Genomic DNA, 24,152 nt, shown 5'->3' with positions numbered 1-24,152 from the left:
GCACAGGAGGGGCGCAGTCAGGGCGCGAGCTCCGAGCCATGGGAGGCTCCCACTCTCAGACCCCGAGGGGCCGGGAGCCGGCCGGGGAGAGGCCCCCGAGACCCAGAGAGACCGCGTGAGTCCCAGAGCCCTCCCCTGGGCTGCCGTTTGGGGGTTTGCGTGCCAGCCTGGAATGGAAGCTCCCGCGCCCGTCCCACAGGGGCCGGGAAGGTGGGGTTCCCGCTCGCGCCCGCGGGACGCAGGAACTCTGGGGTTGGCCTGGTGGGACACCCCTCCCTGAGCCCCAGCCTGAGGGGCTCTGGGGACGCCCGCCCGGCCACGACTTCACCATGACAAAATCGCGCCCGAGTGGGGCTCCTGTCCCGTTCCTGTTCACGCTGCGCGGGTGGGAGAAGGGGACTCTGAGTTTTTCCAGACTCGTGCAAGCAGGAGAACACACGTGTCCTAAAGGGCTCTGAAACATTCATGAGACAGAACTTTTTGCAGGGAAGGGGAGATATTAGAAAGGGACTCGAGTCTCAAAGATAACCGAGCTCGTGCTGGCCTTCAGGGTCCAGGGCTTTTGATGCAGTGCTTGCTGCTCACAAGAACTCCCTCTCTCGTTTGTTCCAAGGGCTTCATGATGATCTCAGAGAAAGGGCTGTATTGTACCAGCAGCAATTAGGCTTTTGTTCTGGGACGGCAACAATTGGGGACACCAAGTACTGAAATGCAAGCGGCGAGGGGACATTTTTAGAGAACGTGATTTAGAGCAAGTTGCATGGTTTCAAAGCTGGCCTTGCTTCTTGCCAGAGAGAAGATGCGTTGATAACTATTTGCGAACTCAAACAATCTTTAAGCATTTAATTTAAAAAATTTTAGAGGGTCTGTGTGTCCTGGAGGTGAGGTAATGTCAAGGAATCCATAATCTATTTTAATTCAGCCAGTGCCAAAGGTATTTATTTTGAGAAAGATACACTTAGTCATCAATATAGGCAGCCTGGACCATGAGAAGGATTTTTGACCATCTTTTTATGGTAAAACATCTTCCCGAATACCCAAATGATAAATGTGTTAGTTGTGCCTCCTGATATTTACATATTTTCACTAATATAAACTTAGTTCAGGCAGCTTATTAATCATAAGAATAGCTGAGAATTGAGTGAGCACGTGAAATGTGTGAAGATCTGTTTGGTAGTTTTTAATCCCCAAATATACTGAGTTAGTTTCTATTATTGTCTCATTTTATTGGTGAAGCACAGAGAGATTAAGTGACTTGTCCAAGGTCATACAGCTAGAAAGTGGTGGATGGACCTGGGTTGTACAACTCCAGAGCTCCTGCTGCAGCTGCCTCCTACAGAAGAGTTGATACTATCCTAGGAAACAAACTTATCTCAGCTGATAGAGCACACCCATTTTTTTTCTTTAATTCTTCCTGAATAAGGGAGAAATCTGAATTAGCAATGCTTAGGATCTAATAAGAGGAAAATGCCAAAGTAGATTTAACTTTCAAAAAAAACCAAACATTAGAAGAGGTGGAACACTGAGTTGAAGTTAAGAGTTTTGGAGACAGGTAGCCCTGGGTTTAATTTTAGGCTCTGCTACTTAACTGCAGGAGAGCTTTTATCTGTTCCTTAACCTCTCTGTGTCTGCTTCCTTGTTTGTAAAAGGAGAATGAAAACAATGTCCACTTCATAGGCTGTTCTGAGGATGACATAAGATTATGTATATATAAATAACAAGTTATAGTTTTATCTCTGAGCAATATATTGTTTTAGCAAGGGTAAAAGTTGATTAATCTTTGCGAACACGTGGCTGGTTTTATTGTGTAACTTAAAAGTCAGTATTGGAACCATTCGCTGATAGCATGCCGAAGGAATGAACTTTCTATGTAAGATTCAGTTGTTAAGGTGAGGAATTTGGTTCTCAACTGTTGAATTATCCAATGATTTGTCAATAGAAGATCTCTCTAGTGAGGTTCTGCATGTATCTTATATATTTAGCAAAGATTACCTAAAAAAGATGAACATAAAAGCCCATCCTTGGGAATACAGCCCAAGGATGCCCTGCCCTACTCAAATGAATATATTAAGAAGCACATTAGCACATGAAGGCTGTGTTAGAATTACTGGCAACAGCAGAGTATGCAGGCTCTGCTTAATGAGTCAACCCTACAAACCACTTAGCGGATAGCTGGTGAAAGTCTTTAGAAATATGAGATTCCATTGCCAGTAATATACGTGAAAAGTAAAAAGTATACCTTTTATCCAAGTCCTGTCTTGTTCGGATGTACAAGCCACAAGTCTCTCCAGGGTCTGAGAAAGTGAGGAATCATTTTTAATGTCGCCGGGCTGCAGATTTCCTGCCGGACATGTGGTGGTCGTGGATAATGCTGACCTCAAGGAAGTTCTCCTACTTGGGCTGTTGCATTTTCAAAATCTATTGTTCCTTTTTAAAAATATGAATACATGAAAACTCACAAGGAAAGCATTACTGCTGGCATTTGTCTTTTGAGAGAGAAATTATGTTTCAGAACGTTCCCAATTTATATTTCAGAATAATTTAATCAAACACTAAATATAACCACAAATCTCTAAGCAGAGCTCTATTGTGAAATATAAACAAATATGGAAAGAAATGTCTGATTTTAAGTTAAAACTCATTATTTTTTAGTATTGTAGCTGTTTACCTTCCCCAGACCCAAGGAAACAAATGAGCTGGCTTTGATGAAAGCAGAGGAAAATTTCACTTCATTTCTTCAGGGAAGTTGTACAATATGGTGATTAAATGCAGAAGCTGGAGAATATGCCCAACCTGAGTTGAAATTCCAGTTAGATCTCTTGCTAGCTTAGTTTAGGAAGCTTTGGAAAATAATCATTTTACTCTTCAGTTGGCAAATTTCTGCATTTTTAAAATGACAATAATAATGAAATGGTATATGTTATTAGTACAGGGCCTGGTACTTAATAAGTGCTCAATATCTGAGTTATTATTTATACATTTACACGTATTTGTACCCATAAAGCAGACACTATGCTAGGTTCTTTGGGAAATATATTTCCGAGTAAGGCAGGATCTCTTCTGAAGGGGAGGTTGAACTGTGTGCTAATTCAGCAAGGTCTCTTATGAAAGCAAGGCAATAATATTTTCAAGTTAATTTTCTCCACAGTTAATTTCCATGTTCCATTTTCCAGAAAGATCAGGAGGATAGACATGTGTTTGGAGAGATGGTAGTTTTGTGAAATGCTTGAGATCACCAGTTAAGTCCTTAGTTGATTGTTTTCAGCAATGCGGCCAGAGTGGGCTTCCCAAGAGCCATAAATAATTTGTGGAGAGAACTGAAAAGTGACAAAGCAGAGTCTCTTATTCATTAGGAAATATGGTGTGTAACTAATTCATCTAGTACTTGTTGAGCTTGTCTGCCTCGAATGCAAGATGTGCACCTGTTATCAGTTCTTATTAAGTTTCTAGACCAATCGTCTACATTTGGAATATACCATGATGGAATAATAGGTCAGTGGCAAAGTCAGGAGGAGATTCTGAGGTCTGGAGTGTTTTTACCATGCACCTTTCTCGTCATGTGAATTAGATGCAGGTTCTACAGTGTTCTAGTGAACTTCAAAATCAGCAACAACTAAGCTGAAGTGTCTCTTTATGGGCAAGTCACTTCATGTGGGACAAATGTTCCTGACATGAAGAGGGAGGTGCCGGCTTTGAAGTTTCAGACACAGGAAAACATGGCTCAAAATAAGTAAACTTAAGGAACAATATTTCTAAAATCCATTGCTTTCAAGTTCATGATATTGTTCACCACCTTCTGACCACACAATTTTTATTGTAATTAAAAACATTTAAATTCCAAATTGTTATGGAAATTTTTTCAAATGTACATGTGAAGTGTTTTGATGTACAATTAAGAGAGAGCTTTAGAGAAAGTTTGTGGAAAAGACCCAGAAAAACCAGCTACATGAAAAAAAGTTTAAAAAATTATAGTATGTAACTTGGAGGAGGGACTTGAGAGCTGTGGAAATATGTAATTTTTAAGGGGTGTTGGCTGGCTTCATTTTCACTGAAGCCAGCCCAAAGGGAAATGGCTTGAATTGCATGACATGGAATTATTTGTGGGTATATGGTGAGCTTAGATATCAAAACTTCCAGACTGTGAAGTAGTTGAAGTAGTAAAAAGAGTTAATAAGGGAAGAAAAAATCCCTCTCTGCAAATCATTAAGAGGACTGAAATTCTAAAGGGGTTCAGGTATAGTTTTGCACTACAATTTCTTCCCCTTTGTAGCTTCAGAGACCAATTGTGCCGCACCCCTACTTTCATTCCACAGCTTCTCCCAGCTGGTAGATGTTTCAGTATTAAAAATCAAGAAGAGAAAAGGAAAAAGGGGGAGGGCATAGCTACTGTTGTCCTGAGTTAGCGAAGTAGATTATCTAATGTCTGAGTTGGATAGTAGCCAGAGTGGGCTGCAGGATGTATGTTTGTTAACTCAAGGTCAGGAAATGAACTAGTAGCATTTGAACGGCCATGGAACATGGAGGTCCATCTTCTGAGGAAGCTCAGTGTGGCTATTGTGGGGTGCTTTTTTTCCTGCGTTTTTTATTGTAGTAAAATATACATAACATAATACTCGCCATTTTAATCATTTTTAAGTGTACAATTCTGTGGCATCAGATACATTTGCAATGTTGTATAACCATCACAACTATCTGTTTCCACAACTTTTTCATCATACCAAACAGAAACTCTTCACCCATTAAATAATAACTCCCCATTCTCCCTTCCACTAGGCCCTGGTAAAGACTTTCTGTCTCCAGCTCCCTATTCCAGGTCTCTCCTATAAGTGGAATCATACAGTATTATCCTTTTGTGTCTGGCTTACTTAATTTAGCATAATGCCCTCAATGGTTCATATTGTAGCGTGTATCAGAAGTTCATTCCTTTTTATGACCGAATAATATTCAATTGTATGTATGTACCACATTCTGTTTATCCATTCATCTGTTGATGGACACTTGGGTTGCCTCCCCTTTTTGGTGGTTGTGTATAATGCTGCTTTGAACATGAGCATGAAAGTATCTGAGTCCCTGCTTTCAGTTCTTTGGGGTATATGCCTAGGAGTGGAATTGCTGGATTATGTGGTAACTCTGTTTAACTTTTTGAAGAACCACCAAACTGTTTCCTTAGGACTTCATTTTCCATTCCCACCAGCAGTGAATGGGGATTCCAGATTCTCCACATTCTTACTAACACTTTCATTTTCTGTAATTATTATTAATAATTACTATCCTAATAGGGATGTGAAGTGGCACCTCATTTTGTTTTGAGTTGCATTTCCTGTATTTTCATATGCCTCTTAGCCATTGATATGTCTTCTTTGGAGAAATGTCTATTCAAGTCCTTAGATCAGTTTTGAATTTGTTTTATTGTTCTTGAGTTATAGGCATCCTTTATATATTATGGGTATTAATCCCTTATCAAGCATGTGATACAAATATTTTTTCTCATTCTGGAGATTTCCTTTTTACTGGGTCGATAGTGTCTTTGATGCACAAAAGTTAATTTTGATGAAGGAAGTTCAATTTTTCTTTTTTCTTTTTTTTTGTTTCCTGTGCTTTCAGTGTTACAGACAAGAAATTATTGCCAAATTCAATATCATGAAGATTTCCCCCTACATCTTATTCTACGAATTTTATAGTTTTAGCTCTTAAGTTTAGGTTTTTGATCCATTTTTGAGATAAGTTTTGTATATGGTGTAAGGTAAGGGTTTCTTTTATCTTTCGCATGTAGATCCAGTTTTCCTAGCCCCATTTGTTGAAAAGATTATCCTTTCCCCATTGAATGATTTTAGCACCTTTGCTGAAAATCAATTGACCACATATGTGAAGATTTTTTTCTGGACTCTCTATTCTTTTTCGTTGATCTGTATGTCTGCCCTTATGGTAGTACTACAGTTTTGATTACTGTAGCTTTGTAGTAAGTTTTGAAATCGGGAAGTTTGAGCCTTCGACTTTGTTCTTTTTCAGGAGTGTTTTGGCTGTTTGGGGTTTCTTGAGTTTGTGTTTTTTGTGTGTGCGCGTGCACATACACGTGTGTGTGTTCCATTGCACTCACATGCTCTTTTCTTGGCTGGTGACAGTCAGCCAGCCTTGCATGAGAGAATGCTAGACTGCCTTCAGGTGGCAGTATGCTGCCCCAGAAATCTTTTTTCCTTGCCCTCCCCGCTACCTCACTCCCAGCCAGACTTTTCACCCTGAGATATTTGCTGAGAACCTTCTGTGAGTCGGACACCTGAGCATTGAGTATCCAAAGAGGACCAAGCTGCAGGCAGGTACCTGGGAGAGACAGGCAGGAGACTGGAATCACTGTGTGGGTCAGAGGTCTTGAGAGATGAGCATCAGGGAACCCACCCCTTCCCAGACAAGAAACTGACAGTTGAAGGAATCTGGAAAGATGAGTGAGTTGCCAGGTGAGGGGCATCCGAGAAGGGCAGTTCAGGTGAAAGAAAATCATGTGTGAAGGAAGGCATGGTGGTGTCAGGGACCTGCCATATCTGGGGAGTAGTGAGGATTTGGGGCTAGGGTGGATGTGGAATGGGCTGAGGGGACTGGAAAACATTGAGTCTGGAGAGGTGGGTAGGGCTGGGTGCTGAGGTCTTTATGGCCAGGTAGGAGTTTGGACTTAACTCTGGGAGCTATAGATGGAGGTGTTCAGCTGAGGGGTTGGCCAAGTCACCATGGCAGTCCTGGGCTGAAGTGGGGAAAAGTATTCTCTCAGAGAAGCTCAACTGATGGCGGGGGTACCTGAAACCACAGCTTCCTGTGATTCTCCCGAGCACCTCCCTGCCCACCCTAGGTAGCACATTCAGGAACTTAGGTTTTCCTTTCAACCTCTTACTTTGTCTTCATTTTTGTGTGTTAGCAATTCAGTAGCATGTATAAATATTTTCATTTTTCAGATTTTACAAATTTCCTATAGATGACATATATTCATTTTATAATTATAAAGTAAAGTACATTTTTAAAAATCTAAAAATTAGAAAACCCAGAAAACTGTAAAGATAATAAATTACCCATAATCTCACCACCCAGAGATGACTGTTAATATACTGGTACATTTTATTACAGCTTCTTTTTATTAGCCATTTGTAATTTATTAATTTCTTATTTACTTTTCTTTGCCAGTTTTGTATCAAGATACTAATTTTTCTATATTTATTTGTGAGAGTTCTTTATATAATGAAGCCAGTTAACATTTACTGAGCACTACCTATGTGCTAGGAAAATGGTAGTCTCTTACATACATTAAATCACATGATTCTCAAATAATCCTATAACGTAGGTCCATGTTAAATTCCCATTTTATACATAAGGAAACAGCCCAGAGAGATTAAACAACGTGCCCAAGGTCTTACAGCTAGAGTGACAAAATTGAGATTTAAACTTAGATAGCCTGAATCCAGATATCTATATGCCTATTCCTTGTATTATACAAATCTATTAACCTTTGTCCACCATTTTCGTTTTTTTTCTGTTTTGTTTTGTTTTGAGGGGGAGGTATTTAACTTTTTTATTTGAGTCGTTTTATGACTTCCTTCTCTTTATAACAGACCATTTACTCTATCTGAAATTTCTAGACTCACTAGTGTAAGATAAGGCTCTAGCATTTTTTTTCCAAAATAGCTAACCAGTCACTCCTGTACTAGTAAGTAATATTAAATAATCTTTTCTCTCCCACACATTTGTGATACCACTTAAAAATTTTAATATATCACCTCTCTTTCCTTCCGTTTAACCCTTGGTTTTTCTCTTTCCATTCTCATTCATTCAACAAATATTAATAGACTGCGTGTGTTCAGGTACTGTGAGTATTATTTATTATTTATATGGAAATTTACATAAGCAGAGGAAAGCACTTTTAAATGTATAAATTTGAAAATTTTTTTTATAGTTTTGGGGACAGGACATTTGCCAATCAGATAAGTGGAAGTGACCTTGTAAATGGAGCTTGGGAAAAAAGGACATTCGTGATTGAGTGGTTCTCATAGATTTTACTTTGACCTACCTACATCAATCTGCAGTCTATTTGATGGTTTCATTTTAAACAGGTTAGCTTCCTGTGTGGAAACAGTGATGCCTTCAAATGCTTTCAGGTCATCAGCATGCTTTCTCAGGCTTACATTTTTTCATGTAAAATCTTGACTTTATTTTTTCGTAGTAATATGATATAAAGTTCTAGTAGATTTATGTAAGGAATGGCAAATGATAAATCAGTATTCTGTAGTCTTCCTTTATTTTCCACTTCTATCTGTGGCTACTTGGTAACCTTGAAGAGTGAGAGAATCCCTCACTTTCACATTTCTTCATTCTCAGAATGCTTACTTTTAAGAATACTTTGGATATAATTTTTTTTGCCTGTACATTGTATATTTTTTGCCTTTGCATACCAATCTTATGGTATGTTTGCTGCAAGTGTTATTAATAGCAATTGTAAGCAAAAATATTATATTTGGCTTGCTGAAATTTAAAAGTATTACGTAGAAACTTTAGAGTCACATCTATTTTCTGAAAGCAGGATAGTTCTATTTCTAATACAACCCATATATCTGTCTCGTACTGCATGTCCCCATAAAAGTTTGACAACATGGTATGTCCCTGATGAGAGCTCCTAATAATCTTACAAAGATACCTTACTTTACAGCCATAGCTCTTAAAATTTCTTTGGATCACAGGTCCCTTCATAACATGATATAACTTTTATAGACTTTTTCCAAATGAAATCTATATATATACACGTATATATACAATATATAAAAGGAGTATCAGAGATCCTGAGACATATGCATTGTTTCATTCATGGACCCTATGAAGTAGATTTTTTCTCCATTTTACAAATGAATAAACTGAAGCCTGGAAAAGTTGAGACACTAAGGCCAGAGAGTTGGTAAATGGTAGAGCTGGGTTTCAAGTCTGGTGAACCTGGCTGAAGCAGAGGAAACAAAACTTCCAGATATCTCCAGAGTGGGTCTGCCCAGCAGGCCACTCATTAACCAGCAGAGGCTTCTGTTTATCTGCTAGAAAGTAAGTTTTTATGGCTCTTTCTCTACTGATACCAGTTTCAGGAAAGTAAATGTTTGAGAAAACATTGTCCAGCCCATTCTATAGATAAATACCCATATACTATATTGCATTTACACAGGTCAGATAGAATACCTCTCTTGGATTTCTTCCCTGAATTATTTTTGTCTGAGGCTAACAACTGCAGAATGTTATGTTTCCATGGCTACATCAAAATCGTTCTTAAATAGGGGTTTGAGAAAACGAAACTAGGAATGCTTGGGCAAGATATAATGATGGGAAGATGACTGACATTTTACCTGCCAGACATCACCTTCTAAGCATTTCTCTGGGTCTAATAGTGTCTTCCTGTCTCTGTCCCTTCTCCTGTTCCTTCCTTTGCCTTTTCAAACTTCTGTGTTCACTGGTTTTACCATGTGTGAAGCCATGGTTCCAATAAATGTCCATTAGCTCGAAGTGATGACATTTGGAAACACAAGTCAAATTCTGAAAAAACATGGGCCTCCTTTACAGTTGACACCCCAAGTGTAGGTTGGCAGGTTCTCTTAAGGACAAGATTAGAACTAAGAGATGTGCCCTAATTTCAGGAGTAGCTGACAGTAGCGGGGAGGAAGAGAGACAGAGGTAGTAGTATAGTCTAGACTAAGCCTTCTCTCTTACCTGTTTTCTACCTCCTTGCTTCTTGGTCCTGCCACAAGGGGGCACCAGCCATTTGCTTAGTTCTTTTTGGCAGAGGTTAGCCTAAGGTGAGCAAGACTATTTCTTCAGCCTGATTCCTTTGCTGGGTGGGATAAAATGAAAAAGTCATCTGATATGAACTGATAGTACATGTAGGAGAACATAAAATATGTTAGGGAACGAGGAAGGACGAAATTGAGTTTTTTGATACTTCCATTTCCTTCTGCTGGCTAGGATCTTACCCTTATGGGTGTGTCATTTCTCTCCACTCCTCCAAATCAACATGGTTCAGAACATATTGTTTGTGGCTTCTGAGAAGGTGTAAGTCTTCATTCTCCTTCCTGTTGTTCATTGGTGTTCACTGGTTAAATCGTAGTATAAACACCTTGTGTTGGAGGCAGAGGGGGCTTATTGTGACTTTTTGTATTTACAGAAATACAAATCTTGAAGAAATTCTCTTAAAAGAAATTGTTGATTGAATTTGTGACAGGACTTTCTGTGCCCTCTGGTGGCTGCTGTAGCTCCTGATGGGCAAATCTGTATACAGAGCAGACGAAGGTTTTCTTCTCAAAGAGGAGAGACTGATGCTTCCCCAACTCAGCAGGATGCCAATTCTTCGTTAACAAGAGTAGGTTATCTCAGCTCCTGACGAATATTCTTCGAGACCAAAACCCAGAAGACTCCAATACGTACTCAACTGGCTCTTCCAACATCTCTTTTTCTCAGTCTTTGTTGCCATAGGCCTACACTTTTTAATTTCTCCTTGTGTTTCTCACTTCGCAGTCCTTTCCCAGTCTACGGTCTTTTTCTTTTAAGTAAAAGTTGTTTTTATACCCCTGATAATTCTATCTTGTTTAATTGATACCATACTTCTGTTTTCGTGGTCAGCGGGGCTGTGGGGAGGGACTTGTGTTTGACTGAAGTGCTTGAAGGTTGTGTGTGACTCTGTGTGTGTGTGTATGTGTGTGTGGTATGTGTGCAAGTGTGTGTAAAGTGTGTATATATGTCTGTGTGATGTGCACAGGTGTGTGTGTGTATGTATGTGTGTGAGCTTGTGTCTGTGCTGCCAGCCCTGACTTTCCCACAATTTCTTCCTCACACAGCAGTGACAGTTTCACACATAGAGATGTCATAAAACTATGGTTTCCCCCCTGCTGAGCCAAAGAGCTCTGTCCAGGGCTGTCTTGTGTGTCTTGTATAGAGCATGAATACTCTAGCTGACAACATCAAATCCCATATTTCTCACATTCTTTACAAAGCAGAGACGTTTTTGATCCTGCATTGTTTATCAGCATGAAAATATATCCCCAGGAGCACAGCTTTCTTGCCTTCCAAATAATCTTGAGGGAAGAGTGGATTGGGGTTCACATTTCTCTTCTGCAGTCAGTAACACAGCCACCCTCAGGTTTCCCGCCCTCCCTCTTTTCTGCCTCTCCCCCATACTTCCCTTCGCACCCTCTATGGGAGCTGAATCATGTTATTTCCTTTTTTGGTCATACTTGAGCTTTCCTCTACTTTCATCACTTGGAGGAGGCTCAGGATATGTGAAATACATCAGTTCCTTGCATTATGCTGTCTGTAATGTGCCTGTTTTATGTCGAGTTCAGAAAGAATAAGCAGTTTCCGTGGCGTGCCTCGCTCACACTGAGTCACTCAGTAGATGTTTTAGAATGAGTGGATTTAATTAAAGTGTGGATGCTGAAGAGACAACGATTCTGAATATCTTATTTCAGGGGGAAAAAATCGACATCTAAGGGGGAGAAAATAAGATTCTGGCACAATATTTTACACTTACAAAGGCACTTTAATATCTCATAGTTAGGGAATTTCTTTAAAGTTGGCTCTCGATGGTGCTGGCGAGGGAGAGTGCATTCTGGGAACATCTGAGGCAGCTTTTTACGAAGCAGATGTACCAGGAGCCATGGAATGAGGCTGAAGAATGTTGCCACACAATCTCCGTGTATCCATTGCTGGCACCAGCAGCCTGGGAAATGTGTCTACCAGCTGTCATTACTTGAGGCTTACAGAGCATTTAAAATAAAGGGATTATTGAACCAAGAGGCCAGTGACTAATGAAAATGCCCATCAAGTTGGTTAATCCCAGCACAGAGTCACCTCTGCATATCCAGTCTGTGGATATCGCTGAAACTCTCCCCGACTCTGGGCTGCCTGCTGGATTTGCCACGGTGACCATGGTAGAGGCCATTGCTCCTACAGGTTGCTCCTGTGGGCAGTTTTTCGCTGGTCTCCCTCCCTGAAGATGCTGGATTTCCTTCAGAAACCTACCAAAGGGCCCCAGATTTGACACAGAAAATGCGAGGGGAGGGAGGGTAGTGGCGAAAAAGTTTAGAGAGGTTGTCAGAAGCCGTAGATTGGATGGGCTTGGGTCACGTGCCTGGTACTGAACCAAGTGGTGTTGTCAGGGAGGGAGAGGTGGGGGATGGGGGTAGAATGCACCGTTTAGTCAGACCTGAGTCACTTTCCCACCCCTGCATCAGGAGCCAGGATACCCAAACCACAGGCCCTGAGAGTGGGAGGTGGAGGCTCCTCAAAGAAAACACGGATTGTTGCTCAAAGAAGAGGGAATGATGTTAGACGGACAAAAATAGGGAAATGCCTCTTAGACCTACAATTTGGCTTTTGTGAGTTAGTGCTTAGTGATACTATGGACTCATAGTTTTGTTGAGGTAATTCAGAATATTTTGGATGAAAGGAAATAGCAAATGATATTTTGTCCATAAATATCATTTTGAGGAAGAAATATTGAACTTGCTGTTTGTTGATCAAAAAGCTTTTTGTCTCTAGTTTGGAAGTTAGAGACATTTTCTAGTATAGAAAGGGAGAGTCTACAGTGTGACTGAAAAAACAATGATTTAAGGCACTTTGGAGTGCCTCCTGCATTGGCATCAGGAAGGCACACAGATGGCTGGGCCACCCCCAACTTTTCTGATTCAATGGGTCTGGGGTGGGGCTCAAGAATTTGCATTTCTTATTCCCAGGTGATACTGACATTGCCGGTCCAGGAATCGCACATTCAGTACTGCTGATTTAAGGTAAAGGACTTAAACACTCCATTTACAAAAAAGAAAGAAAGAAGGAAAAGAAGAGAGAGCAGGCAGAAAGGAAGTGAGCCAGTGTTTCGATAAATACATTACAGGATGCTCAGAATGCATTAAAAATCAAATGTGTCCGAATAAAACCAACAATGGCATATCATTTCTACCCTATTTGCCAAAGTTTTAGAAGACTGACTGAACTCACAGTTGATTCATGTTTAGGGAAAGGGCTGTCTCGTGCACTGTTGTTTAAAAATGCAAATTAGTACAACCTTTCTGGAGGGCAGTTTGGTTATATGTATCCAAATATAAAATGTGTTTGTTTTGAGACACTACAATCCCATTTCTAGGGTTTAACTCTAAAAATCATATATGTGTGAAAAAATGAATGCATAAGGTGGTTCATCACAGTTTCATTTATAGTGAGGAAAAGGGAACACCTTAAATATCCCTCCATGGGGAGCAAATGATGTAAATTGTGTGAACACACAAAGCTTTGTTATGCAGCTAAGAGAAGGCATCAGAACACTTGGGCTCTTTGGGGGTCAGGAAGAGTCTTGGCTGCGCATCCTGGTTCCTGCTTCCTCCCCTGGGGAGCAGAGCTATGATGAAAACCAGAGAAGTGTGGCATAGGTCCTCACCTCTAGCAGAGGATAATATATATATTTAAATCTCATTTGTTTAAAAGTATCTGTCTCTATCTATCTATCATCTATCTATCTATCTATCTATCTATCTATCTATCTATCTATCTATCTATCTATCTCTGTCTTATCTACCTAGCTATCCGTGCTCATAAGTTTATGCTTATATATATGTAAGAGGAGGATCTGAAGGGTTTGTCTGTCCTTTCATTCATTCGCCAAATATGGTTGATCATAAAGAACAATGTAAACGAAGTCTTTGTGTTCACAGAGAACACTTCTTGTGGGAACAGGTAATAAGTAGAAAAATATAAATAATTTGATTTCGGATGTAAAAAAAAAGATGCTTTGAAAAAGATAAAAGCAGGGTATATCGCTCACCAACATTTTAACAGTGGCTATTTATCAAAATCATGACTATGGGTAAGTTTTCCTTTCTTTGTAATTTTCTGTTCATCAAAAATTCATTTTTTCAAAACCATCATCTACCGTACTCAATTCAAATTAGGCTAAGGGAGCATCCTAAGATTTCCTTCCTGGAGCAGGCCTTTCCACTGGAATGTCTTGGGCAGGAAAGGGGTAGGGTCAAATGTTCTGAGTCTTTTATTTCTTAATAACCAGCTTAAAATCAAAATCTCAAAGGGTAGCTTTAGGGTTGCAAAGCTTTAGCCCCTTTCAATATTATATGTGGTGAGGTACTGAGTAGAGCAATAAGGATAACCTTGCTTATGGTAGTTCTGTAATACAACAAAATAACTTGATGAATTATGAGTCCACATGAAAAAAGTTTCTAAAAACATACTTTGTGTGTAAGCGCTAGAAATCATCACCAACACCAGTTAATGTTAAAGCCAAAGAACAATAATGATTAATTCACTTATAGAATGTGGGTCAGTTATTACTTTTGCCTTCGAATTGGGAAGATACTCATATTTATTATATAGTATTTCTGGACTTATAAAATTATATTATTTTCTCCCCAAAGAAATTAGTATTCTTCATACGATATCCAAATCCATTGTGCCGAGAAGACTTGGCCTTTGTCGGAAACTAAGTGACGGCTCACTGCTTCCTTCAACTTTTTCATCCACATCTGTCATCTTTAAAGATGCAACTGCCTAATTCCCAGAAAGGCAGTATTACAACTGAAGTCATTGCAGTAGGGAGAAAAGTGGGCTCAGTCCTGTTTTCAGGATAGTTAGGCCACCTCATTCACATGGCAGGCTTGAGTCTCATGGTTGGGGAATTTTCTGGTCTAACAAAAAAGACACCACTGAGACATAAGATGAATTTTTTATCTAATCCTTCTCACAGTAATGTGAGACGATGTTTGATAATGGATGTTTGCCCTGCCACACCGTTATCTCTGATAATGGCTCTCTTTCTGACCCCGGCTTCCATCTAAATTCCTTTAGGTAGTTCAGGGAGAGGTAAAAGTTTTCCTTGAGCCTACTGGGTCTTGATTAACTTCAGTTCAAAGTAATACACAAGCCAAAGTGCACATTTTAGAGTGGCATATTCTGCACCCCTTTATCCTTATCCACACAATAGAAGCTGGTTTACCCCCACCCCGTGGGATGGGGGAAGGAGAGTGTAAGACGCGTCGTTTTCCTTTTAAAGACATTGCCCCAAAATCGCATCTACCATTGGCTCACATCCCACAGGGAGAACTGAGTCACAAGCCCACACCTAGCTGCAGAAAAGGGCTCTAGCTGGGAATTGTGGTCTCTAGCTGGATGGCCATGTGCTGAGCAAAAACTTAGGAGGTTCTTTAACTGGAAGAAATAAGGAAATAATGGATGTGAAGGGAAGTTAGACTCTATCATGGTGGTCTTACGGAAATTCAAAGGATAAAGGTGCATAAGGCACACAATGCTAAAGAAGCACCACAGTTTTTCTTTTTTATCTTAATTAAAATTGTGTGTGTGTGTGTGTGTGTGTGTGTGTGTGTGTGTGTATTCTCTAGTACAAAAGGAATAGAGTCATGAGTTATGTTTCATAATTTGTGTAGGAGATATCTTTTGACAATTTTATCAAGTTTTCAATGGTTAAAATTTTTCATTTCCTCTAGAAAGATAGAGGAGGTCAGTGTGACCCCAGTATTTTCACCTACTCAGTTGAAGCTAGTTGCATCACTCTTGAGACACAGGAATCTCTCTTGCCCTCTGGGTAGAGTTGAATTTACCATGAAGCTAATGAAACTTAAATTTCAGGACCCCTCACTTGTGCAGGCCCCCTCCCAGGTCTCTAGAGGGGCCCTAGCATTGTGTTCGAAATCCTTTTTTATTTTTTTTAAAGAGAGCTCCTCAAATTCTTAAGCTTCCTGCTCTACAAAATTGAGCCTTGCCAACCTATTCCATGCCTCTGTCTCCCACTGAGCCCCACCGCGATTTCCACTTTTTCCCGGGCTTTCTACTTTTCCCCAGGTGGGAAGAGGCTCCTGGTAGTCCCATCTGCCTCATCAACATAGTTTCTCAGAAGAAACCATCCTAGAGGGAAGAACATCAAAAGAGAGGGCACCCCAAAGAGAAAGATGTTAAAGTGGCTTTTTGCATCTACCACTTAAAGTGCGCCTTTTCTATACCTGGCCCATTTGGGTGTTTTTGAGGACTTTCCTGTGTATCAATAGGAATCCCTGGGAAAATCTCTATTTTTATGGCACCTTGGCTTTGCAGGCAAATAACCTTGTGTAGTGAGAGTGTCACAATTTAGTCCCCAGCAAGTGGCTTACATTAGACCCATAGGCTGCCCAGTGGGCATTCCTTCCCTTTCCACCCTCTGCAAGTCATCCAAGCTTGTTGCTCCTTGTATTAATTTCTGGCAGGTTCAGGTTCTCCAAATAAGGGCTCTTTTGATTAGAACTTTCTCGTAACTGTTAGAGGAAGAGAATATTCTGTTAGTTCTGCTTTCAAGATTAGAAAATTAATCTTTTATCAGCCTAAAACACACTGTTCCTGGAGTGGAGCTTGACTGCATATGGGGAAGAAGAGAGGAGAGATGGATGCAAATATGCACACACATAATTTTGCACATAACTCCAGGGAGGTTATGATCTTCTGAAATCCTCCCTTGCTAAACCCAAATCAGGAACCCCTGTTTTATAAGTTGAAAATGTAGCCAATTTGATTGCGTCATAATAATACCTACTCATGAGCCTATGGGGCAAGAGGTTCGGGGTTAAATGAGATAATTCATGTGAAGTGCTGATGCATAGTAAGCCATTACAATTGTTTACTTCTCTTTCGGGATTTGAATGATCTTACTGGCTTTCATGAGTTCCTTAGGATATATAACAATATTAGCTTTTGGTTGTCACTATTTTCCACAGCCTGTCAATTTGCCCTTTAATTTGAAGGCAAACATTTAGAAGCTTTACTCTTCTTACTTAGCCAAATCTGCAATCTTTATTTTGCATGTGATTTTGTTAATTACTTCGAAGTTTGGACAGTCATCTTTCCTACAGAGCTTTGACAGATTCTGTTGCTTCTGGATTGTTTTTTCCCCATGGTTTTATTTTTATTATTTAGCCATCTAGTCCACCTGGGATTTATCTTTGTATATGCTCTGAGGTAAGGACTTTTTGATCTTTTTGAGGTAAGGACTTTTGATCTTTTTCCCCATTGCCAGCTGTCGACAAAAGGACGTCCAAACCTATAGAAAAAGTTTATAAGAGTTTATTCGAGCCAAAATTTTGAGGACATGGCCAACATGTCCTCAATAGATTGAGAAAAAGCTCGAGAGAATGGCAATTTTGTAGTTCTTTTTATGCATTTAGAATCACAGGAGAAAATGTAAGGAAGACTACATGAAATCCATTGGAGGCAGATTAAGGGGAAGGCAGAAGGCAAAATGGGGAAATTTCTAGGACTGGATCAAAAGCAAAATGGAGAAACACTTCTTTTACATGAGTGGGTACAGGATAGTTAATATTTAACATTTACAGCTCGCAGAGATGGTTTTTGGGCAACAAGATAACAACGAAGAGTTTCATGGTCGCCTGCTCTGGTGGTCTTGGGCTCTCGTGCCACCGTTGTGTCTTCAAGGGGTCTGGAAAAGAAAATTATTGACATTTCAAAGGTATGGTATTCTAGATGCATAAGAACAATGGACAGGGTCGCTTAAGGTGAAGATTGACCTTTGCTAGGGAAGCTATAGGTACCCACATCATCTGCTCAGTTAGGAGTTTATGATCAGACCATGCTGTATAGTTACTTTCCATCACTGAGCTTGTCAGGCCTGCCGTGTGACCCCCCCTGAGCTTGTCAGGTTTACCACATAGCCTCCTTTTTATTCACATAACCGATTATTCTCCAACCATTTATTAAATAATCTTCCCTCCCCCACTGTATTGTAATATAATCTTTATCATATAACAAATTCTTATATTGTGTAGGGTCTTTTTCTGGGCTTTCTGTTCTGTTTCACAGAATAAGGGTATGCCTATTTTTGCATAAATGTGTCTTGATGTCTTATAGACCTAATCCCCTTCTTGACTCCATTTTTTTTAAAGAATCTAAAATATGCCCACCAGTTTATTTTTCTAGATAAACTTTTGAAAAACATTGACGAATCCTGAGAAAAATCCCCTAAGAATTTTTAATGAAAATTGCATTAAACCTATAAATTAATGGGGTAGTATTGGCATCTTTATAACATTTAATTTTACTAACTTGGAACATGATTATGTCTTTTCATTTATTGAGCTAGTTGTTTAACTTATATTCATTAGTGGGTAAAATGAGTGATATGTTAATATTTGGAATTTCTAAAAAAATTAGAGCACTCAAAAAGGACAGGGTTTGCCTCTCCCCACTTTGTACTATAACAGAGAAGTGAAAGGACGTATTTTTCTTCAATTTTCACACACATGTAGTTTCATAAACAAAATATGGCAGTTAAAGTTTTAGTCTAAAAATATAAAAGCTGGAAGAAACAGGAGGCTTCATATCACGTCATGGAGTTTGCTTCCTACTTTCCCATCTTTTTATCTCTTAGTAACACAAGAGGATTATTCATCACAAACACGAGTTACTGTAATGAAATTCCCCCAAGTCTCCAGAGTGAGGATTTAGGCAGAGTGGGTGTTCCAATTATTTGGGAAAGCTTTTTGTGGTTTTATTCTTTCTTCTGGTGGACACTTGTCCCCACACCCTCCTACCAGTGAATCGCTGCTGCCCTCTCCAAGTGCCCTCTCAATCTGTTACCTTCGAATTTCTTAGTGACAATTTTTCACAAATCAAAAATGAGGACATGTACTTACAAGGATAGTGGGTAGAATACTGGATGTCAGGATGATCTCAGAAAATCTGGGCCATATGATCAATGCTCTTCTGGTCTTCCAGATGCTTCATTTGAGAGATTTATTTTATTTTGGAGGTAAGGTAGAGGAGAGGGAATAAAATGGCTACAGGAGAGGGAATATTATTCTATTTCAAATTCCCAAATTCCTTCAGCCTGTTTAACTCATGCCTTAGATTCCATCCTCCCCCTGACCCAGGCAAATAAAATAAAGTAGATCTCTTCAATTTGGAGTAATGGTCATTGTTAGAAACTAAAATTCATAAATGACTTAGAAAAGAGTTTCAGATGGTTTTCTTGTCTGAGGGTTTACATATAAAGCTGACTTGAAAGGCCCACTTTTCTTACTGCCTAATCTGCTAAAAAGGAATGTAAGTTCAATAGAAGAAAACAAAATGTGCTAAATCAGTAACAATCATTTTACAAGATGATATGCCTGTTTAACAGGCTCTGTAACCGCAGTGCTGTTTAGCAGGAAAAACCAAACTTATTCTACTGGAATAGAAAATATTTCTAAATTTAAAGATAGTTCACAGCTTTAAGTGAATCTTTCATGCTTATTTTTGGTTTGCTTGTTTTCAGCTTCGGATTTGTGGTAGTTGGTGGAAAGAATTTTTCTTATGCAGAATGAACAGACTGACCTAATTCTGTTTATATCATTTGTACCCAACAACTGTTTCTCTAACACACTCCAGGGTAGAGAACGTGAACTTTCTTATAAAGTCAATAAACATATCATCATGATATTTGATGGAGATGAGAGAGAATCTCATAGAACTGGCTCTAAAATGACAATAGTTTAGTGTAACCATCATAACATATATTTGGGTTTTTTTTCCCCACTCTCTGAAAGCTGGCACAGTATAACTGCTATGTGGCAGTTCTGTTGTAGGTCTCATCATGACAAGTTGAATGGAATACTTTCTGGAGAAGTCAAACATTACTTTTGTGATACAAAGCAAAATAGATCAGAGGGTGGATCTGACAAGAGTTGTTCGCCAGAGCAAAGCCTAGACAAGGGTCTTTGAGCAGGCCCTAGTTAGGGGAGCTCGGTCGAGTCTTTAATGGATGCAGTCTGGATCCCTTTTATTCTTCCTGGGGCTCTGAAAGAGTATTAATTAGCTATGGGCATAAATCTGGCTTTTCTCTTTTAAAAAATTAGGAAGGAGGTTCTCTTTATAATGTTCGGTGTAAATGCATAGTACAAATTTCCTGATTTGAGTATGTCTGGGTAGTGGAGGGAAGATTCAATAGGTGACTATAGCCTACAGGTAAAGGATAACATCAGATCTTGCAAGGTTAAGACTGTAATGTTAACATAGTTGAATATTCCTAGATGCTGTTACTGGCAATGTTGCCTTGTACAGAACCAGCATGTTCTTGCTTGGTTAGACTCAGGTAGGTCAGAAAAGCAGGTCTCTTGTTGACAATGGCGGTTTTTCACTGAGAGAGGTAAGCATTCCTAGTTGTGACTTTGCAGCCCATGCCAGGTAAGCAAGAAGCCAGGACTGCAGCAGCAGCAACTAACTGAAAGGCCTGCTTACTGATGGAATCACGAGCTCCAGAGTGGCTGCGAGGGCATTCTGCTTTCTTCCAGTTTGATGCAGTGCAGAGGATACTGAAAGGTAGGAGATGAGGGTTCTAGACTCAGTTCTGGCAGTAATTAGCTGTGTGACTTCTGGCATTGGTCACCTTTTTTGGCTCAGTTACCATATCAGCAGATTGAGAATGAGACAACTTGCCCCACTACATAAGAGAATGATTATAAGGATCAGATGAAACTTTATTAATATAAAGTATGATTATCATCACATCTTAGAGACCATCTTCATTGAAATGTTTGAGGGGAAAAAAGCTAAGGGTTGAGAGTGTTTAGCCTGGTGAGTAGGGAGAAGACACTCAGTGATCAGGGTGATGGAGTAACCACAGGCAAGGGATTTCCCATGATGTCTCGGAAACCTCATTTAGTGAACAGGATGGCTCTCAAAAAGCAGAGTAGGGGAGTGGGAGATGGTCCATGGAGGTTCCGCTGAACACCTCAACGTAGTTGCCATAGGCTGTTTTGATTTCGTATGGGCCAGTGCTTTTCCTAAGCCCTTCAGAGATGCCCAGCCACTTTGGTTACATCATCAATCTGGCATTTAATCTTAGTTGAAGTAGATGTATGTATCTTTTGCTCATCAAATTCTTAAGTTATTAGAAAATACAGATAATTTGTCTGCCTGCCTGACTTCTGTGGTTTTCCAGTGGTTACCTTATCTCTGTGATTCCTTAGTGCTATCCTGACCCTCTCTTCCCTTCTTGCTTCCTCCACTCCCTCAGCATCATCCCCTACAGATGCCTTCTTTCACTGGCTGTTAGGAACTCCCTTTTCTTGGTAGCAGGGTTGTCTTTTCCTTCCAGTTTCAAGTGTCGCCATTGTGCTCAGCTTACTTGTAGCATTGATACTTATTGAACAAACGGAGTGAAAGATAAGGACGCTCATTCCAGTTCTGCTTCTTTTACCCTCTAGAGAGAAGCTGTCTCCTTCTCTAAGCCGTTTGGAGCAGGGAAAAATAGCAGTTTCCCAGCCTCTGGGCTGTTGTCAGAATGATCTTTCTAAATGGAAATGTTACTTACTTGCTCTGCCCATCCAGGGTCCATAGGCCACTCAAGCACACAGATAGATGGCTTTTCTTTGTCCCATCCTGGCTTCTGTAAGGTTTAAAACAATTTAAATCACTACTAATGTTAAAGATTGGAAGATTTTTTTTTTTTTATTTTTTGACCTATTAAATCCAGGATTTTGGTTTCTCTTGGAAAATTGTTTGATGGCAATGCTGGGCACCAGGAACTGGGTAGGGACACCCCTTAGCCAAGGCAATGTTCTCCAGATGGTACAGCTACCACCCATGCCTTTTCACTCCCTTACATTATTTAGGTAGGTACTTGGGATTGCTCCCGCAACTATAGGATCAAGCTCAAACTCCTTAAAAGGTATACAGGAGTCTTCGCAATTCGACCCCACCCTGCCTCTGCCCCTCACCTTTTTGCCACATCCCTACAGGCATTCTTACAGTAGCTGTGATACTAAATGGATAGTTGTTTGCCTATTTGAGTTGGCTTACTCACATATTTTATTTTTTACTAAAGAGACCCATTTTGCAGATCCCTGTGGAGCACCCATTTAGCGGCAAGGTGTGTGCTTGGCATGGCTACCACTGCGGAATGTTTAGGGAGTTATATTTTAGATTTTCATATATATTGATCCAAAGCTTCTGTGAAAAGCAAGAAGCAGAGGAAGGAAGAGAACAGATGGGGGCTCTTTCTGTGCTTATGGTCATTTCCAAAACAAATATGTTTCGTTTGATTACTTGGTCATATATTTCCAGACATTCTGCTCTGTGAATTTGAGGACGTAGCAGCAAAATGATTCTTTACTTTGGTTATTATTTCTGTTGTTAAACATTGCTCGTTCTTTCCCAGAAGTTTAGGAAAATTCATATATCAGATAGCCTCGTTACTTGTACTTCTAGACAACAAAATCAATTCATGCTATTGAGTAGTTACTTACTTTATTGCTGTTCACATTAAATCCAGGAGCTTGCAGAAGAGTGATTTTTTTTTTAGAAATTGAGCATTTGCTTCTCCAGTTTTTGGGCTTTATCTTACTGGCGCCATCACTCATCCCAGGTTCCATTTTATGCTGGTTCAAAATTTTGATTTCTTCAGGAGGAGTCAAGCTTTCAGAATTTATATCACCCTAGCCAAACTCATGAGGTCTATTTGTAAACTAGAATATTCATTTTTTTTTTGCATAGTTTTTGAACATCTACTATATATGTGGCCCTGTCCTAATCTCTGGGGAAACAAAAATGAATCATAAATATGATGTGGTCCCTGCCATTTAGAAGCTTATGGTCCACAAGTGGGACAGATAAATAAACAAAAACATTATATATAGTGTGCTAAGTTAGGGATGACCCTACATTCTGGGATGTCCTGCTTTATACCTGTTGTCCTGGTAAACTATTAACAATGCGTCTTTTCAAAACTATCTAAGGGCCACAGTAAAAGTATCTATGGATGTTTGGGGTATAGATATAGTAAAAAGGAAGGAGAAATCAGCCTGTTTTCCCAGAGAAATGTTAACAGCTCAAGTGTGATAAAATTCAGATAGTCAAGGACTAGGAGCTTAAGGAGGGGGTAGGTAGGAGGTTTGTACAAAACTCTGCTGGCCAAAGGGAGAGTGTTGTCCAAGTAGCAATTAGTTGGTTTAAGCTAGTTATTGTTTCCCAAATTTATCCTGTGAAAAAAATTCCCCAGGACACTTAGTAAAAATACAGATTTCTAGATCCTGCTGGCAATTTGAATTCGTGTTTTTAAAGCATCTCAGATGATTCTTGGACGTATTAAAGTTCAGAATCAATTCTCTACTGATTATGGCTGGAAATACAAAAGGCCAGGAATACAGGGGGACAGGAACAGCAAGACTAGAGTACAAGTCACAGATCAGCCAGGCAAGAGTGATCCCAGGTGAGAAAACCCTCAGAGGTAGAACTAGTTGGGAGACATTTAGAGTAGAACTGTGAACAATAGAGTGCAGAGGAATAAAAAGATTTGAGGACTATTTAGAAGGAAAACAGGACCTAGTGTGTGCTGGTTACTGACCCACATGGGGTAATATTATTTCCAGGTAACAAAATCCTTGTGTTAAATTCAGGAACCTGGGGGAACTTATAATCTAAAGGTTTATGTGGTGAACCATAAACCTAAAAATACAGTTGTATAGTGTTGTGGCATATTTCATGTGCCTAAAAAAAAATTACTCCTGCTTACTTCATATCTTTGTTGTCTCCAGAACACTTGAGAGAGTTGTTTATCTGTGGGAAGAAGCTGGATGTAAACATCCTGACACCCCAAACCCTTTCATTTAGACTTCAGGCAAACCCCTGTCCTGGTTATGGTGAGACTACCTGCCATGTTTTATCTTGCATTACTTTGCTTTTATTTTTGTTACCGAACGTGTAAGACAGTCATGATTCATCAACAATATACCTGCTAACGACTTTGTTTCTACGTTCTGGAGCTGCTCTCTCTGTGGGAACCTGCAACCATTTCACAGATTCACCATAACTCTGGGCAATTATAACAGTAGAAGAAATGCCTTATCCAGCCACGGGGATCATTAACCCTGAAGATGGAGGGAGCCGATTCACTTGGTACGTTGATGATTCTGAGGAGCAGTCCCTAAATGGAAAATGAAGAAAATCCGAGGAGAGCTCTGCCTTTCAAGAATAAAGAGGGTTTTTATTTTGAAGGCTGCCTTCACCAGGCCTGTTGGCATACTTCTGAAGCAGTAAACGAAGTCAGAAATCAGACTCGGAAGTTATTGCGGGGGGCGGGGGGGCGGGGCTCAGAGAGGAGAATGGGAAAC

General features: G+C 39.9%; 1 protein-coding gene across 4 annotated transcripts in view; it reads left to right on the top strand.

Annotated features, from left to right (window-relative positions):
- Positions 1 to 6: 6 nt before the first annotated feature.
- Positions 7 to 24,152, top strand: part of TACC1 (transforming acidic coiled-coil containing protein 1) — a 70,391-nt gene continuing 46,245 nt past the window's right edge. For all 4 annotated transcript variants that reach the window (XM_025049866.1, XM_025049863.1, XM_015592870.1 and 1 more), the window contains exon 1: positions 7 to 115. In XM_025049866.1, coding sequence (XP_024905634.1) covers positions 39 to 115 — 77 coding nt within the window. In that variant the 5' untranslated portion in view covers positions 7 to 38. The remainder of the gene's footprint in view (positions 116 to 24,152) is intronic.

Source organism: Pteropus alecto, unplaced genomic scaffold (genome assembly GCF_000325575.1).
Source record: "Pteropus alecto unplaced genomic scaffold, ASM32557v1 scaffold24, whole genome shotgun sequence".
NCBI classification, from domain to species: Eukaryota; Metazoa; Chordata; class Mammalia; order Chiroptera; family Pteropodidae; genus Pteropus; species Pteropus alecto.
Note: the sequence above shows the minus strand (reverse complement) of the source record. Positions and strands in the feature narration are given on the sequence as shown.